This window comes from Drosophila novamexicana, unplaced genomic scaffold (assembly GCF_003285875.2).
Source record: "Drosophila novamexicana strain 15010-1031.04,08,12 unplaced genomic scaffold, DnovRS2.1 tig00000564-arrow-pilon, whole genome shotgun sequence".
NCBI lineage: Eukaryota > Metazoa > Arthropoda > Insecta > Diptera > Drosophilidae > Drosophila > Drosophila novamexicana.
Genome location: NW_020824810.1, coordinates 1,433,988 through 1,451,759, shown reverse-complemented (window position 1 = coordinate 1,451,759; position 17,772 = coordinate 1,433,988). Strand labels below are relative to the sequence as shown.

The 17,772-nt window shown below is 42.9% G+C and overlaps 2 protein-coding genes across 3 annotated transcripts; both read right to left on the bottom strand.

The window, feature by feature from the left end:
* Nucleotides 1-98: 98 nt before the first annotated feature.
* On the bottom strand, nt 99-5,610 carry LOC115762125 (coronin-1C-A). 2 transcript variants are annotated; one of them, XM_030704230.1, is made up of 6 exons: nt 5,399-5,610; nt 2,934-3,200; nt 2,465-2,878; nt 2,098-2,391; nt 1,148-1,339; nt 99-1,089 (listed from the first exon to the last, which is right to left on the bottom strand). In XM_030704230.1, the coding sequence occupies exons 1-6, from the start codon at nt 5,594-5,596 to the stop codon at nt 814-816; spliced, it is 1,641 nt and encodes a 546-aa protein (XP_030560090.1). In that variant the 5' UTR covers nt 5,597-5,610; the 3' UTR covers nt 99-813. The 2 variants fall into 2 exon arrangements, with proteins under 2 accessions (XP_030560090.1, XP_030560091.1); XM_030704231.1 differs by having other exon boundaries at nt 1,148-1,318.
* A 7,686-nt stretch (nt 5,611-13,296) lies between these two features.
* LOC115762127 (nose resistant to fluoxetine protein 6) lies at nt 13,297-16,930 on the bottom strand. The gene is made up of 10 exons (XM_030704232.1): nt 16,869-16,930; nt 16,513-16,790; nt 16,287-16,452; nt 15,634-15,786; nt 15,037-15,578; nt 14,405-14,484; nt 14,238-14,351; nt 13,838-14,184; nt 13,640-13,782; nt 13,297-13,588 (listed from the first exon to the last, which is right to left on the bottom strand). The coding sequence occupies exons 1-10, from the start codon at nt 16,912-16,914 to the stop codon at nt 13,406-13,408; spliced, it is 2,052 nt and encodes a 683-aa protein (XP_030560092.1). The 5' UTR covers nt 16,915-16,930; the 3' UTR covers nt 13,297-13,405.
* Nucleotides 16,931-17,772: the final 842 nt, after the last annotated feature.

Genomic DNA, 17,772 nt, shown 5'->3' with positions numbered 1-17,772 from the left:
TCGACAATATTTTGAAATTGGTTCGTTGGTTTCCTTTCATTTATTATTACAAAATACAACTTATTATTAGTTAGAACGAGAAAAATGTTGTTTTTTTGTTTTTGTTGTTTGTTGTTTAATGAAAGCGGCGGCGGTATGCGTATGCCTAATCGTTATAAAAGCTATTGTCATGAATATATTGCCTCAATAGGGGGGTAACAGTTATGTGTATATATATATATAAATATGTATATGTATATGTATAGAAAAGTATGTAAATTGGTAGGATATAGCATTACTTTTAGATGATTGCAATTTAGTCTATACTTTGATTTTGTTTTTTTTTTTTTTCTTTTTTTGTTACATTTACAACAATTTCACATTTCCTGCGATACACAAAAAAAAAAACACAGCTCGCAAAGACAGACAGACTCCTCCTCCGACTTATTGGGCGCGACTTTTAGGTAGTTCGTTAGGCTATATATTTAAATTTTTTATTTATTTGCATTCTTCTTTTTGGCAGGATTCTTGTGTGTGTGTGTGTGTGTGTGTGTGTTTGTATGAACTGCTCTGCTGTTTTCTGACGTTGATCTGCAACTCATTTTGCTCGTAAAAAGACCTAATATTAAATTATATAAAATAAATAATCGAAATCATAATCATAGACGACGACAACTCTCATTTAGCGTGTACAAAATATAAACATTTTCCATTCAAGAGAAATTCAAACGATAACGACGAGCTGCTGCTGCTCCCCCTCTCTCTCTCTCCTTCTCTCTAGGTTAACCTCGCCTGCTCTCTCTCTCCCTCTTTATGTCCTTCGCCCGCTGGTAACTAATCCTCGTCGTGTGCATTGCCCGCCGTTGACGCGGGAGCAGCATGATCATTGGCACTTTCACTGGCATGGCTGCTTTCCGCTGCCGCTGCCGCCGCCGCCGATGTCGCAGCCGCTGCTTGACCGCTGCCGTTTTTGTTGCTATTGCGGGCATCCGTTTCATCGCCGGCGGCCGCGTTCACCTTGGCCTCTAGGGCACGTATGCGATTCTCCTGTTTGACAATGATCGCCTTCAGCTTGCGTATCTCATCCAAAATGTTGCGATGATCCTTCTCCTAAATAAAACAATTTGATTAGGCCATGTTAAGAAAGCTGTCTGGTGCCTGAGCTTACCGAGAATATCGCTGCGGGCGCACCTCCATCGTGGGACTCGTTGTTGTTCGCGGATGAATGATTGCCACTGGCCAGGCCGCCGCCGCCACGCGATGCGGACGCCTTGTTCAGTATGTTCGCCTTCTTGCTGACGGACAGCGAATTGTTGCCCGACGAGGAGACGTAGCCACCCTGTACAATGGAGACGCGATCCTGATTAGGTTTATTAGAAACACTGTTCAACTGGGCTACAACAAGGAACAAAGAACACAACAACAAGCGCCACGCAGCGTGCGTGTTAGGGCGTGTGTAAGCCGTCAATAGGTGTGTGTGCGTGTGCGTGTGCGTGAGCGTGTGTTTGTTGTGAGTTTCAAATCGAGAGTCCTGCATCGAGGCGACCAAATACTCGGTCAAGCGAGTGAGTACTCCGAGCTGTTCAAAAAATGAGCCGAGTTCGGTTCGGTTGCGTTCGAGCTCGAACATGTTGCCGACTCGAGCTGTTCGAGCTCGAACATGTTGCCGATTTGAGCTGTTCGAGCTCGAACATGTTGCCAAACTGCCGAGCTGTTCGAACTTTGTTTGAAGGAATGTCTGTTTAATGATGCAGGCCCCTAGTTTGGAGCGTGGAGTTAGTGCAAACTGACTCTGTGTGTGTGTGTGGGTGTGGCTGAGGAAGCTGGCGAGCAGACGAGACGAGACACAAACGTGGATAACGCTGAGATAAGAGGGGCAAGCGGCAAGCAACAGAAATGGTAGCCACGCGTTAAAAGCAAACAGAAAGCCATTGGAATACACTTTTTATCTGGGGCACACAAGCGCCACACGCTTCAATCCTGTAGGATGCTGTACGCTCGGCGCGGCAACTGCGGCACCGAAGCAGGGCACAACGACGATGCCGCAGCGCCGGAAGCGCTGTATTCCAAATGTTTAGGGGGAGAGACACTGCGAGAGTTGGCCCGGGGGCCACTTACTTTGAGCGAGAAGGTCAACGGATCGGCATCCTTGCCGGCGATCCATTCCTCGGCCGTGATCGCCGCATCCTCGGCCAGGGTGTCCGGATAGAGATCCTCCTGGAAGAGATCGGATTTGCGCGGCACCGTCATCGATATGACCTGGCACAGACCGTTGTTGTTCAGGCGATAGAACTTGGCGATTTCGCAGGTGGTTACATCACAGCCTCGCTTCGGCATCAGCCCGATGCCACGCTGCGGATCCGGCGTCTGAAACGTGTTGATGTAGTGCACAAACGGCGGCTCCGGCGTCACCTGTGGAAGCAGAGATTAGATCAATCAGTCGCAGCGTGCTCCAGTCAAGAGACGGAGAGCGAGAGAAACGTACCTCAAAATAACGAATCACAGAATCGCCCTTGCCGCACAGATAGATCAGATTTGTGTCCGCATCGTAGAGCGGGAACATGACACCGTTCGATGTGTCCAGCTCCACCATGACAATCGGCTCGTTGAGCGCATCCGGCGCGCGCAGCGAATACTGACGCTCCGAGCTGCGATTGAAGCCGGTGGTGAAGATCAGGCCATGTCGCAGAAAGATGGCGCGTGTCGCCTTTGAGCCCTCATGGCACATGGCCTCGCTTTCCAGTTCGGCGCTGCGCGGATCATAGATGCGTATCTTTTTGTCCTTGCACGTGGTGACCAGCTTGGAGCCATCCCAGTTGAAGCAGGCGCTGTACACAATATCCGGATGTGAGTCAATGTGCACAAGGATCTCCCCGGTGCCCACATTCCAGATGACTACCTGCAATGGACTCGGTCTGTATAATCGGCCTTGTGCTGAATTGCCAGCTGCTTACCTGATTGTCGGAGCCGGCGGTGAGCAGGACGTTGAGCGCCGATGGATGCCAGAGCACGAGGCCGACGCGACGCTGATGGAACACCAGATCCACGACGGGTTCGGTGAGTGTGCGCGACAGTCCGCCGTCGGGTATTTGCCACACCTTGACCACACAATCCTCCGAGCCCGAGGCAATCACATTGTCGTTGTGCGGACACCACGCAATGTCCAGCACCGGACCCTTGTGCCCGCCCACCAGCGGATGATCCGCCGCAATGCGTCCAACCTGCAGCAAAATAGTTCAAGTTATCAAATATGTAATTGTAAATAGCATTTCAAAGGCCAAACACACTGGCACGATTCTAAATTTAGATATTCCCGGCCAGAATTAGCTGGCAACCAAATGGGCGCAAACTTCACCTGGCGGGCGGGCGGCAGGTGCATGAAGTTGGCACCTAATGGCAACACGTGCGAAACACCTGCACTTCAATACATTCGAGCTGTGCAGCACTTCGCACAATTCCTATAACTAATATTAAGCGGGTGAGGCTTTCGCGTCAATTTGTGATTAGTTAGAGGCATGACTGTACGCAACAACTATTTATAATATATATATTTAGAGAGAGAAAGAGAGAGAGAGAGAGAGAGAGAGAGAGAGAGAGAGAGAGAGAGAGAGAGAGCTGCGAGGTCTGTTTAGACAGCTTTTAGGCTGATTCAGCTAAGAAAATGACTCGGCCTGAGCTGGCGTCGAGTTGCTTTGATAAATTATCGATTTCCCACATATTTGAGCTGAGTTTCCTTTGAGCTGAGTTTTCTCTAAAAACTTGATAATTTGGGATAATGCAAGAATCTACACAGTAAAATTTTAATCCAGCTGTTAAAATCTGTGAGATTTGCGCTAAAATTCGCAACTATCGATATCGATATTTATCGATTTGTGTGAGTTATCGTAAATTTGATATAAATTTCAATTGGCATACCATAAATTAAGAAACTAAATGCCAAATTAATTGGCATAAAAGCGAATGTGTACTGTAAGCACAATGCGATCTGGCTGATAAAAGTCCAGGAAATGGGTTTCATAAAATATGCCGGTAAAATGCAATGCGAGCTAAGAGGGGCACATTTAGGAGCAAGTTTTTGTTATTATAGGAACTTCTTGGAGTCTAGCTATATCCGATGATATATGGAAGAGCGTGTCCATTTGACGATCCAAATGGGGCATATTTAGGGACAAGATTCTATTACTATAGGTACTTCCTAGAGAGTGCCTAGCCTATATCTAATAACATATGGAAAACGCAAGATTCTATTATTATAGGAACTTCAATTAGTCTAGCTATATCCGATGAAATATGGGAGAGCGTTCCATTTGATAGTCACTCCAAATTGGGCATATTTAGAAGTAGAATTCTGTTACTATAGGAACTTCCTATAGAATTCCTAGCTATATGCAATGATATATGAAAAGTGTGTCCATTTGATAGACTCTTCAGATTCGGCATATTTAGGGGCAAGGTTCTATAACCTTAGGAATAAGTCTATTATTATAGGAACTTCCTGGAATATAGATATTATTGATAATATATGAAAGACCGTGTCCATTTGATAGACGCTTCAAATTCGGCTTATTTAGGAGCTAGACTATTACTATAGGAACTTCCTGGAGAATTCCTAGCAATATCTAATGACATATGGAGAGAGCATATCCATTTGATTCGGCTGCCGCGCAGTTCCATAAGTTCCATAAGATATTCAAATTGAGAGCGTGTGAAAGCTGCGGCACATAGAAATCGGTAGCTGGCAGCGCGTTTTGCATACAAATTTGGGCCCAATTAGAAACGACAACACTTGGCCGCGAAGCGTTTTGGCCAAAACCAAAAGCGGCGCGCACGCAAATTGGCCATGTCCACGCCCACGCCGACAGCTGGGCGGATGTTCGATTTTGGCGCTGCCCAAAAAAATTTGAAAATTAATAAGTTTACCAATTTTCTCAACACTTTTCAAATATATTGAAGGAATATAGCTAGGCATATATATATATGGAGATATATATCTCAAATATTATATTTTTGTAATGCTCAAATTTTTATATATATTCCTTTTTTTGTTAAATTTAGACAATTTGATGTGTCATGTTGGCAACGCGCCAAGAAAACCAAGTGCGCCCGAGAATTGAGAGAGGGACAGAGCGAGAGAGAGAGAGAGGGAGAGGGCATATTGCTTGCACAGAATCATAATGCTAGGATTTGGCTTTATTTTGAAGGCATCGAATATTGTATACCCTATTATGACAATCTGCCAATAATAGCCAAGACACTTGACATCAGGCCGCCACAAATACCCTATAAATAGGCCCATAAAGGGGCTCCATTGTGTCTATGCAAATATATAGATGACTCCTCCTATATATATATATCGACTATATATAACTGAAACCAAAATAGGGATATTTGCTCGCGACGAGAAACTGCTGATACTCACTTTATTGTGTGGCAATACAATGAACGCGCCGCCGCCCGCCGACTCCACAATGATGGCCAGAAACTTTGGATTGACCGCACAGAATGTGGAGTCCCAGCTGGATTTGGAGACGCGTATATTATCGTAGCATTGTTCCCGCTTTAATGACTGCCCATAGACGTGACGAAATTTTGAGCTGCGCACAACACGAAATGACATCTTCTTCTGCTTGGCTCCTCTGCCTCTGCGTCTGCCTCTGCGTCTGTCTCTTGCCTCTTTTTTGGCTGAGCTGTTGGCCCCGTTCTAAGTATCTCTGCTCCACTATGAGCTTGGCCCGGGTTCAGTTCAGCGGGGTCGGCGTTGTCGGGCGTAAATGATTCGTTGCAGGTCTCTTGATTTTGATTCTTGTTGTGCGGTTTACCTGTAAAGATCAAGATTAGAGGCTTGTTAGTTAGCTAGTTAGTTGGTTTGTTGTACTGTTGAGAGTTGACTGAATTGTTTCGGGGCCATTCAATTTGCTTCAACCGTTTTTTGACACATTCCTCCAAGCAGTCAAAAGGCGACAACAATAATAATACATTTGCTGCTGTTAGTTTTGGAGCATGGTTCGGCTTCTCCTTCCACATACACGATCCTTTCAGCCCCACTTTCGCACCTTTGACCTCGCTTTTATGATTCTTTAGTATATGAACCCCTGTTATTTACATGCTTTTAACATTTAACAGAAAGCACAATCACATTCAATGTAAACGCTAACATCATCTGTTATTAGCATTAAATTTGCATGCTGAAGCTATTATTAACATCCTGGCATGTATATAACAGCTGTAAACGTTTACATCATCTGTTATTATCATTAAATCTATATATTTAAGCTATGTTAACTGTCAAGCTCTTACAGGCTGCTTAACCTTTAGCACCTTTGACCTCGCTTTTATGATTCTTTAGTATATGAACCCCTGTTATTTACATGCTTTTAACATTTAACAGCAAGCACAATCACATTCAATGTAAACGCTAACATCATCTGTTATTAGCATTAAATTTACATATTGAAGCTATTATTAACATCCTGGCATGTATCTAACAGCTGTAAACGTTATCATCATCTGTTATTAACATTAAATCTACATATTTAAGCTTTGTTAACTGTCAAGCTCTTACGGGCTGCTTCGCCTTTTGCACCTTTGGCCCCCTTTTATAATTCTTTACCACAGCTATATATGAACCCCTGTTATTAACATACATTTAACATTTACCAGCAAACACTATCAAAATCGCGCTGTTGCCAACAACCTTGCTTGCAGCTAACAGCTGTTAACGTTAACATAATCTGTTATCAACATTAAATGTGCATGTTTAAGCTCTTTTACAGCTGTAAACGTTTACAACATCTGTTATTAGCATTAAATCTACATATTTAAGCTCTGTTAACTGTCAAGCTATTACTTACAGGCTGCTTAAGCTTTATATTCAAATAGTTGACTAATTCGCAGTTGATTCAAATTACATTTGAACCGCCCCCCCCCCCCCCCCCCCCCCCCCCCTCAGCATTGGCTGGTCCAGCGCCACTGCAGCCAAGTCGTGTCACAACCTCGATTTGTTTAATAAATTTGCATATTACGTCGAACAAACGACAATCAATAAGCAGCTCCGTTTAACTGTGACTTAACCTGATGAAATGTATGCGCAAAAATAAATAACAAACATAACAAAACAAAACACAAATCGTTGGCATTGTTTTGTTTGTTTTGCAAATGTTGCATAAACCCAAACGAGAAATAAAAGCAAAATGTTATGACTGCAATTTGATTTGAAAATTGAGACGCTTTTAGAACACTTTCACCCCGGCCACTTTCTACTGGCAGCCGAACAGCCAAACGTGCTCAATTATCAAAATTAATGAGAAACTACAACAACTACGACAACAACGAGAACAACCTTTACAGGTAGCTTACAGGTAACGCCTCGCTGTTTATATGACATCATAACGCTGAAATAACGAATCGGCTGGCAACACGTGAATTATGGCCGCAAAATCTGACAAACAGAATTACTAAAACAAAAAAAAAAAAACTAACTAACAACAAATTCGCACAACTCTGGCCTTTGGGTTGGGCCCAAACGAATGTGGCCAAAAGACGACGCGAGGCTTTCGTTTTTAATCAGTGAAAAAACTCTGCAAAAGAAAACGTCAAGACGGCTGTTAAATCATTAATACGCTCTTCGCATACCCTTGGCGGAGGGTATTCTACATTTTGATTGGAATGTGTAACGCTTAGAGGGGGACTGTAGTAAATAGTATATAAACATATTCTTATTTTCTCAGCTATAAAGATATCTTTATCTTCTTCCTATAGGCAGACATTTTTCACAGCAGACCAGATCGGACTACTATAACTATATAGCTGCCATGATAATCGAATTAAATGTTATAACAACTTTAAATATATTCCAAGTAATTCCAACAGTTACCAGCTTTTTAGAGCTACAATAACGAACGACTTTACAAATAGCTCAAAGACACTTTTCAGTTTTTCGAATAAAAAAAAACTACGACCTCAATTTCCTTTCTTATTTACCTAAAAAACTCAACAAGAACACATATTTCCTATGGGTACAAACAGTAGAAAGTAATTTGCGCAAAATGTTATTAACATAGCTTTAACATAGCTCGCACAGAATATCCAATAACATTTAGTCTTTGCATGCAATTCATGTTAAGTAAAGGTATTTAATATTCGGCACTTTTAAGATAACAAATTCTTACTTTTTCTCAACATTTTTTCTTTTTTTTTTTTTTGGGGCGCAAATATGATATGTGTGTAGTAATATGCACAATGAATTTGTCATTGACCTGCTAAAAATCATAAACATGCGCATATAAATATATTTAAGTATTTATTTTCTTTTGGCTGCAAGGTAACACTCTGTCGTGGAGTGTGTGTGTGTGTGTGAGTGTGGGTGTGTTGCCATTATCATTGACGCTGCAGCTGATATACTTTATCAGCTACAGAAATGCCTAAAACACAAACTAATAAAAAACTCTTGAAATTGCCAAAGCTATAGATACATATATATGTACATATTATATATATAGATCGATGCCTAAAAGCCAGCACATGTGCATAATATATATACATTCACAAGTATGTGTGTGTGTGTGTGTGTGTGTGTTATTTATGGTGTTTATATGCCTCAAGAACACCTTCGCTAGAGAATTTTTAATACATTTCACAGCTGCTGAAGGTCAAAACTTATTAATAGAAAATTCAATCATCTTGCTTAAAATTCAATTTTCATATAAACACACACACACACACACACACACACACACACACACACACACACACACTAGCTGGCACACCCGTAGTGCGGCTGTAATTTGTGTGTTTAATGTCTTTATTTATTTTTGGTATTTTTTTTCATCTTCTTCTTCTTCTTCCGCTCATCTTTGGCATTTTGGCCAATTTATTGAGGCAACACAATTGCAAATGTTGACATTACCCCCCCCCCCCCCCCCCTCCCCCGCTCATTCCTTCAACAGGCGATAAAGTCGAAATATATATATATATTTATGCATATATATAACGGAAGTTGATACATATAATACTCAGAAATACTTGTTAAAATGCGGGCTGCGATGCGGCTGCGGGTGGCGGGCTCTGATCCGAGTCAGCGACTGTATAACAGTGGCTGCAAATAGTTAACATACACTTGAACTGTATGTTACACTATCTACTTTTTAATATATCTTAAATAAATAGTTTGTCATAGTTAGACTTGCGATAAGATAAGCTGGAGGCTCATCAAATATAAAAATGTGTTGCAACTTCATTATTGAAGACAAATAAATACATTTATATACAATTATTATCAGCAAGGCAAAGAAATCAGAAAAAAAGCAGCTAACATTAAACAGCAATTTCATAATTATTGATTTTACTGTCTAACAAGTTTAAGAATATTCAAGCAATTGAGTTGAGGGTTCGAACTAATATGTAAATACTTTGTTTAAGCCATAAACCAAATGGAATAAAGCCAGCAACATGATTGAGCTGATAGTTTGTAAGCCAATTTAGCACTTACAGTTATTAGACAATAGACTGGGATTCAGGCAAGAAGCTGTGCATGATGCAGAGCGTAAGAATGTGCTGGGCAACTAACTGATGGCACGCACTGTTGTGTGTGCTGGCTTCATTCTGACAGCTTCCAAAGCGCATTTCTCATTACGATGCAGCCGCTGATCGGTTCATCAGTTGATGATTGCAACGCGCCAGCGACGATGCTGACGTTGACGTCGGCGTTGGCGTCGACGTCGACTGGCCACAAATTGACTTAATGCTTGATTGCAAATCTTAACGCTTTGTCGAAACGTTCAGCGGGCCAATTCTAATTGCTAACAACATTTGCTGCTGTTTGGCGGCGTGACTAAAAAACCAAAGCGCACCCCGTTGACTAACTGATGGGAGCGCGAGCAGGGCGGGGCAGTTCCTTACAGTCACAGTTGCCATTCGTCAATTAAGCGTTGTTGTCATTTTTCACTGTACAATGCAATCGAGTGTAAGAAACGAACACAAAAACTGACAAACGAAACGGTCAATGAATGGAGTGCGGCAAGTGGCAGGGGGCAGGGGGCAGGGAGCAAAGGGGCGCCCCGCTCCAATTGGCTGCTGCTCTATGCAGCACAATGCTAATGTGGCCCGTTATAAGCCGCAAACTGTCCAACATCTAATTAGATGACAACGGGCGGTGTGAATGTGTCATGAGCAACACATCAATAACAATTGCAATAACAACAACAATACAAAATGCATTTGTTACACAGTACAAAATTGAAGGGAATATAACTTTAATCGGATTTAAAGCAGGGAACTCTTATACACAGTAAGGTCAGCTTAAAAGAGAGCACATGCAAATTGAGAGCGACAGAGCGAGAGAGCGAGAGAGAGTAGGCATTGAGTATTAGGTGCAATTTTAAATCGAATAAAATACCAAAAACGTTTTTTTTCGCAGCATTTTTTGCTGTGTAGTATTATATACTATAGTGCATATGTATGTATGTGTGTGTGTGTGGTGTAGGTGGCAAATGAATCATTGATGCCAGACGCGCCTGCCTGATAAGCATCTGTAGCTGCAAGTGCACGCTTATCAGGCAGCAAGCATCGATGGAAACTTTCGCTTGCACATTGTGAATACAACTGCAGCTGTTCGTGGTGCAGCACTTGATGATGTCATTAGGCATTACTATAATTGCCAATGACATGCAACAACAACAACAACAGCAACAACAATAACAGCAGCAGCAGCAGCAAAAACATCGTCAACGTGATTGGACTTGCTTGTTGTACTTAAGTTCATCAAACTGCTGCTGCTGCTGTTGCTGTTGCCTGTGCGATTAAGTTAATCTTGACAAAAAGCGCGCAAGTGTCTGCCCTGCCACAAACGTTTGACAACACTAGAGATGAGCGCGTGCTTTTTGGTACTTTAACTGACAAGACAAAATACTCAAATTGGTATTTATACCAATTAGTAGACTTATAAAACTTCTAATGGTCACACTGCTGCTGCAGTTAACAGTTTAACAAATTTGTTCATTATTTATGTATTGCGTGTACATGAATATATTCATTTCTATTCGTGCGTATTCGTGCCAACGCAAAAATCACGATACGCATTCAATTCAAATAACATGCAACTACAAACACGACAGCAGGGAGTGCGAAGAGGGGGCTTGGTGGGTGTCGGTGTCGCCGCCGAGTGAAAGTGGAACTCGGCTGCTAAATTTAACTATGCAATGCTTCTTCTTCTTGTCGTTGTTGTTGCTGTTGTTGTTGCTGTCTTAATTGCACGACGCTTCTCCGTTTCGCGTCTACTTGTTGCTATTTCTGCCACATTTGCGCTTAGTCAGACTGGCGGCATTTGTTGTTGCTATTGCTTTTTTGGACACCACTGTGGGCAAATTTGGCCCGTTACTCAGACAAAAAGTAATTTTTACCAAAAGTATCATTAATTTCCTGTTTCTCTTTCGAGTTTGATTTGTCTGCAAGAAATCTTCATATTAGAAACAGACAACAAGACCTGAACATTGCGCCTTGATAGGTTTTTTGATTTTTTGCCACGAAAAGTGTTTAATTTGGCCCATAGTACACTGTCACTTCATTTGCATACATATTTGCACACGCACACACACACATACATACACACGCATATACTGCATGCGTTTTTCATTTATATTTTGTCACTAATTGGTGTTTGCTGCGTTTCTTGCTTTTTTCGCCGCCGTTGCTTAACCCATTTTTGGACAACGCCTGGCAGCAACAACAACAACGCGACAACGACAACATCTATGCGTGGGGGGCGTGCTCGCACGCGCTCTTACACTTTCTAAGAGAGCGCCACAGACGCAAACGCAGACGCAGACGTGCGCCGCTGGAGGTCGTTTGTTTTTCACACTTGTTTCACACACACACACACACACACACACACATACACACACTTACGCACGCATACAGAAAGCGAAAGAGACTGCCGCCTGTGTTTCTGCTGGAAATGTGTAATTCTACGCTTTGGCCAACTTGAAGCCACGTTTCTTGCCAATTGCCACAATATTTCAATTACGGCTTATCGCTTGCGCCCACAGCTTAAAACAACTAAAAGTGCTCTAGGCGGGTGTGCGCGATTAGCGGATACCCTGTAAGCAGCTCAGCTCCAAATTTACTATATATTAAAATTATTAAATGAGATCTATTGCTGGATGCTGATTAATAAGCTATTCTGGCACATATATATTTATATATGCAGCAAACGCTTATGAACTCTTTGCACACATTCTCATTGGGTACAGGGTATAAATAGTTGAGCAAACTGAGCGCACGCATTGAGACACCCCCGCGCGTCAAATGCTTTACAATGTGGCATTTCGACTTGTTGCTTCCAGAGCAACAATTTGGCGCTCTCCCACCGCCGCTCTCACTCTTTGGCCAGAACATTATAAACAAGCTAGCCGGAAAATGTGAGCGCAAAGAGAGCGGGCGGCGGCAGCAGCAGCAAAACACACACGAAAATTACAGCTAAAGGCAAAAGAATAAAAAACAATTAATTTAAATGTGTGTATTTGTGTGTAAGTGTAGTGTGTGTGTGGCGAGAAACGCAGAAATCTTTTCCTTGCTTGCTTTCGTTTTGTTTGCTTTTCTTTCATTTTGCAACATTTTTCGGCGTTCGGTCTTTTTGTTGTTGCTCTGTCCAAGACGCTTCTCATTTTTATTCCCTTTTTTGGAGTGTTGCGACTCATATAACACTGTGTGGGAGCGGGAGCGCATGCGGCAACATTTTATAGCTGCACTCTTCACATGCATTGCGCTCACCACTGAACACGCATACGTACACAAGTGCGCGGGCAACACACACACACACACAGACACACACATATACACACACACAAACACAATTGTCGCACTTATTTTATTCGCCGTGATTTTGAATGATTTTGTAATACGCGCGTTCATTATTTAAATGTAAGCTTATTAGTAAATTACTTTAATATTATTAATAAAACCAATCAAATGGCTGCCACTTGACGTCTGCTTGTAAAAATGCCACAATGATTCATTGACATTTGTATTGAAATGCCAAAGTTGCCGCAACAGAAATACACAAATAATATTCACACAAATTAACACTCACTTTATTTTAGCATTTACGCTGGGGCATGTGCACTTGATTTTTATTGAGTATGGGAAATTTTTGAAAATTTGCACTTTATTGTTGTGAACTGTTTCAGAAATTGCGGTTACGAGAAGACGAAACGTAGCAAAACGCCGACGAGCGAGACGACAGAAAACAAAACTGAACAACCAAGCAGTGTGACCAAACTCAGCAGAGTGAAATAATAACACAACAGCTGGGCTGTCAACTTGTCGCACAATATACCAAATCCTGAATGGTTGGCACGCCTTATCTTACTGTTGGTCACCCTAACGGCTTAATACTAGCATTTTGTTTGAACTCAGTTTAAATGTTCACATATTAACGGGAATTAAACTCAATTTGAAATACATTTAAATTGTTTGTAGTCTCTTTTTGCTCAACAGCCGTTTTCTCATGCACTGTCAGCAATTTTAAGAGCTCTGCCAGCGGATATTCAAATAACAGCGCCGCAAAGAATGCAATAATTTGCGTGAGCACAAAAACCAACAGCACATTTCCAAACTGTGAATAAATATGTTAATATTAAGCAAAATCAATTAAGTAAAAACTTACCAAATAGAAGCTGTTCACATAGATGGGCTGCCGGAAGTAACCCGCAACCAGGCGCAGCACAAAGACATGCCAGAGAAAAGCCTGAAAGGAAATGCGCGCCAAAGGCCGGAAAATGGGCAGCGAGCAAAATTCGTAGGCCAACCCTAAACAAATTTATCAATTAATTATAAAAACTCAAGACAAACAGAGTGCACTTACAGCCCACTTTGTAGCACATGCAGCTAACAAAAGCCGCACAAATCAGAATCCACAGATTCTTATAGATGCCGGCATAGAGAGCCAGCCAGACGGAAGGCTTTTCAAAGTCGTGCCTGATAAATATATAGCCCGAGCAGAGTATCAGCAGAGCTGCCGGCACCAGCAGCCACATGCCCAGTTCCAGCTGCCATTTGACCTTAAAGCTGCCCGAATCCGGCCTGGAGCGCTGCTTGAGATAAAGCTGACCGCAGAGAAAGCCCATCAAATAGCCGCCCAGATTGGTATAGAAGGGCGGATATATCTGGTAAAAGGTCTCCGCATCACGAAAGTACAAATATCGATAGGTTCTGCGGAGTACGAAACCGGCTAGAGTGAAGTTTAAGCTGCTGAGCAAACTCACTCTGGCCTCATGTGGTAGACGGCGTCCAGCTTGAGGTAATAGGTCAAGAGTGCGGGCACGGCAAATATCGAGATAATCAGCAATATATAGATAGATCGGGTCAGGTCGGGATACCTGCAAGATGGCATTAAAGGTTGTTCCTCCGATATACTCGCCAGGTAACTCACTTTTTTGTCACGATGATGACAATTAGAAAGAGCTCAAAGAGCTGCATATCGGCGGCCATATACCAGGTCTGCTGGGCACACTGCGAGAAAAACTACACTCAGAGAAAATCTACTTAACTTTAGCAAGACTCTCACTTAAGTTAAAGGTAGACCATAATATAAATAGTTAAATAAAGCCTTGAATTAAATCGAATAAATTAAATTTAAATGTCTTGATTGGGCTAGGGTATCTACAAGTCGTGTCTATAGCTGAGTACCCACAATCTCTTGCAGATTAGGGTATCAGCTAGTCGTGTCTATAGCTAAGTAAAAACACTCTCCTGCAGATAGGGTATCTGCTAGTCGTCTCTATAGCTAAGTACCTACACTCTCCTGCAAGGTAGGGTATCTGCCAGTCGTGTCTATAGCTAAGTAACTACACTCTCCTGCAAGGTAAGGTATCTGCCAGTCGTGTCTATAGCTAAGTACCTACACTCTCCTGTAGGTCTTGATTAGGGCAGAGTCGTGTCTATAGCTGAGCACTTACACTCTCCTGCAAGGTAAGGTATCTGCCAGTCGTGTCTATAGCTGAGTATCTACACTCTCCTGCAGAGTAGGGTATCTGCCAGTCGTGTCTATAGCTAAGTACCTACACTCTCCTGCAGCATATAGTTGTTGATGAATATTATGTTCTTCCACCAGGTCTCGCGGCAAAATATCCTCTCGGCCTCGGTCAGATGTCGCCAGAAGGGTCCATCGCCCAGCCTGCTGAGGATGCTGCCGTTGAACAGAATGATCAGGGCCAGAGATGGCAACATCCTCAAATATCTGCTGAGGAACACACTGAAGTAGACCCGGATGCAGTCGAAAATGCTCGAGCTGCTGCTGACCCACTTGCGCTCCGTAAAGTTCACGTAGAGCAGAAAGGAGCTCATCACGAAAAAGATCTGGATGAAGACGTTGCCGTTCTGGAATATCGAGGTCTCGAATCTGTAAAGGAACTGCTCAAAGAACTCGGGATTCTGCAGCTGCACGGACATAAAGATCATCAGCGTGTGCCCCAGTACGACAACAAAGACTCCAATCACACGGAATGCATCGAAGAAACGCAAATCCTTGCCGCAAACGCTGCTCGAGGGCAGCACGAGGCGATAATAGTTGCGGCACAGCGAAAAGGCGCACAAATATTTTTCAGCTGTTTGGGAATTGGATCAGAACTCAACGCGGATCAACAGTTGGATGCCACATACCACGCGTCCTCAGAGGCTGCCGATAGAACAGGTTGCCACGCGCCCTGGCTGGCAGCGTCTGCTGCCGCTTCAGGCGAAAGTCGTAGAAGGAGGAGAACACAGTGCACAGCAGGATCAGAGCGAGCAGCACATATACGGTCAGGTCCAGTGCATCTGAAGTGGAGAGTTGGAGAGAGGGTAGAGAGAGAGAGAGAGAGCGAGAGAGAGAGAGAGGGGCCAAATTGAAAGGGAAAGTACGAAAGCTCTCTCTCTCTCTCTCTCACTTGTATTAATGAGAATCGCAGAGAAGGGCGATAATACGTTTATTGTCTCATTTGCAGCGCGAAGATTATATTAAATTGAAATTAAATGTGGGGATAAAGGTTACACGACTTCATATAAGAGGACATATCATAGCACGGATGACTGTCTGTTTTGCTTGATTTCATGAGAATCGCATAGAAAGGCAATCATGTTTCTTGTCTCATTTGCTGATAAGAGATCAATTAGAGTGGAACTAAGCGCAGAGATAAATTTTAGAGTACTCATAGCAGCAGCACGAAGGCTTGTATTACTTGATTTAATGAGAATCGCATAGAAAGGCGATTTTTCTCAAAGTGAGGCTGGGAAAGCGTATGAAATTTGCACTGAAAATATATTAAGTTTTTATTTACCATGATCCAGCGGCTCATCTGCCCGTTCGCAGTACTCGATGCTGCTGCGCAGTCGCAATTGATATTTGCGTGCAAACTCCTTGTTGAGGCAGCTGTTGACCAGATGATCGTAGCGCAGGCGCTCATCGGAGGCTCTCTTGTGCACCCGGGCATAGTAGCTGCTCAGCTGGCAGATTGTGGCAGAGTTGAGCCAATCTTGGCTTGACTAACTCAATGTCCAACTTACCTGCGTGTCCGTGACGCGGCCCTCGTACAGCTGCTGCAGCTGAAACCTGCTGAGGCTGTGAAGTTCGCGCTGGCAGCGCTGAAGGCAGACGCCGACAAACAGATGATCGTGCCTAAAGCGATGTTTCTCGTCCCGGGACAGCTGCTCGATCTGCTGCCAGAGCGTGGAGCTGCCATTGGGCACCAGCTCCGCGTAGACCAGGCAGTAGGTGCTGTGCCCCAGGCACAGATCGTAGTCATCCAGCTGGTGCAAGGGCGGCATTTGCTTGTAGAGCGTTACTGAGATCGGGCACCGGGATTAGCTAAGGCTGGCTAGCTAAGGCTGGCTAGCTAAGGCTCGGCAGCTGCTCGACTCACAATTAAATTGCGCATACGTCACGTTGGCCCAGCCAGACGGCAGCATCAGCAGAAAAACAAACTCCAGCGCATGCATCTTGACTCGTGTTTAAAGATCTACTGTCGCCTTTTTTTCGTGTACATTTGCACTTTATTAAATTGTGGAGTTGCGTGCCAGCAGGCGGCGCTTCAATGGCTTTAGTAAATGCATTTCGATAAGGTCGCAGGCGAATCAATCAAAATCTAATATCATATAAGTCTAGAGTTGGGGTACGTTGTGCAATCTTCAAATGTTTCAACTTTGTCATTAAGTGAAGTTATTTTACAGCGCAAATTTATTTATATAAAAAGCAGGCATCATTTTTTTCGTGTTTCGCCCATTTTCCGCACAGGCAGGTGGAATAGTATGAAAGTATATTACAATTTCCGATTTTACTTTTCACATACATCACAAGAGCTAAGTACCTTCAATAATTCAACGGTTTAAGCATCCCGATTGTCATCAATCAATCAATCAGAACAATTCAATCAATCAGATACAATACGACACATGTGAAAGGAATGTTATAAAACCCTGTCATAGTTTTCACATACATAATAAAAGCTAACTACTATCAAAAATATAGCTGCGGGACTCTTTCGACCTGGCCGGAGCATTGATCATCAATCGATCAGTCAGTCGATCAAACAGTTCTGTATTTTGCATATACCACACATGCGGAAGGAAGTTTCAAAAGCGTTTTTATAAAAAACCCAAAAGTTAAAAATGGTCCAAAATTGGGCTTCGTAAGCCAACTCCGTTTAGCCAGGGAGTTGATCATCAATCAATCAATCAGTCAATCAGAACAAACGTATCTATAAACTTAAAGTAATTTAATTTCTATATTTGCATATTTAATAATCACAAAGAACTTTGAATGTGGAT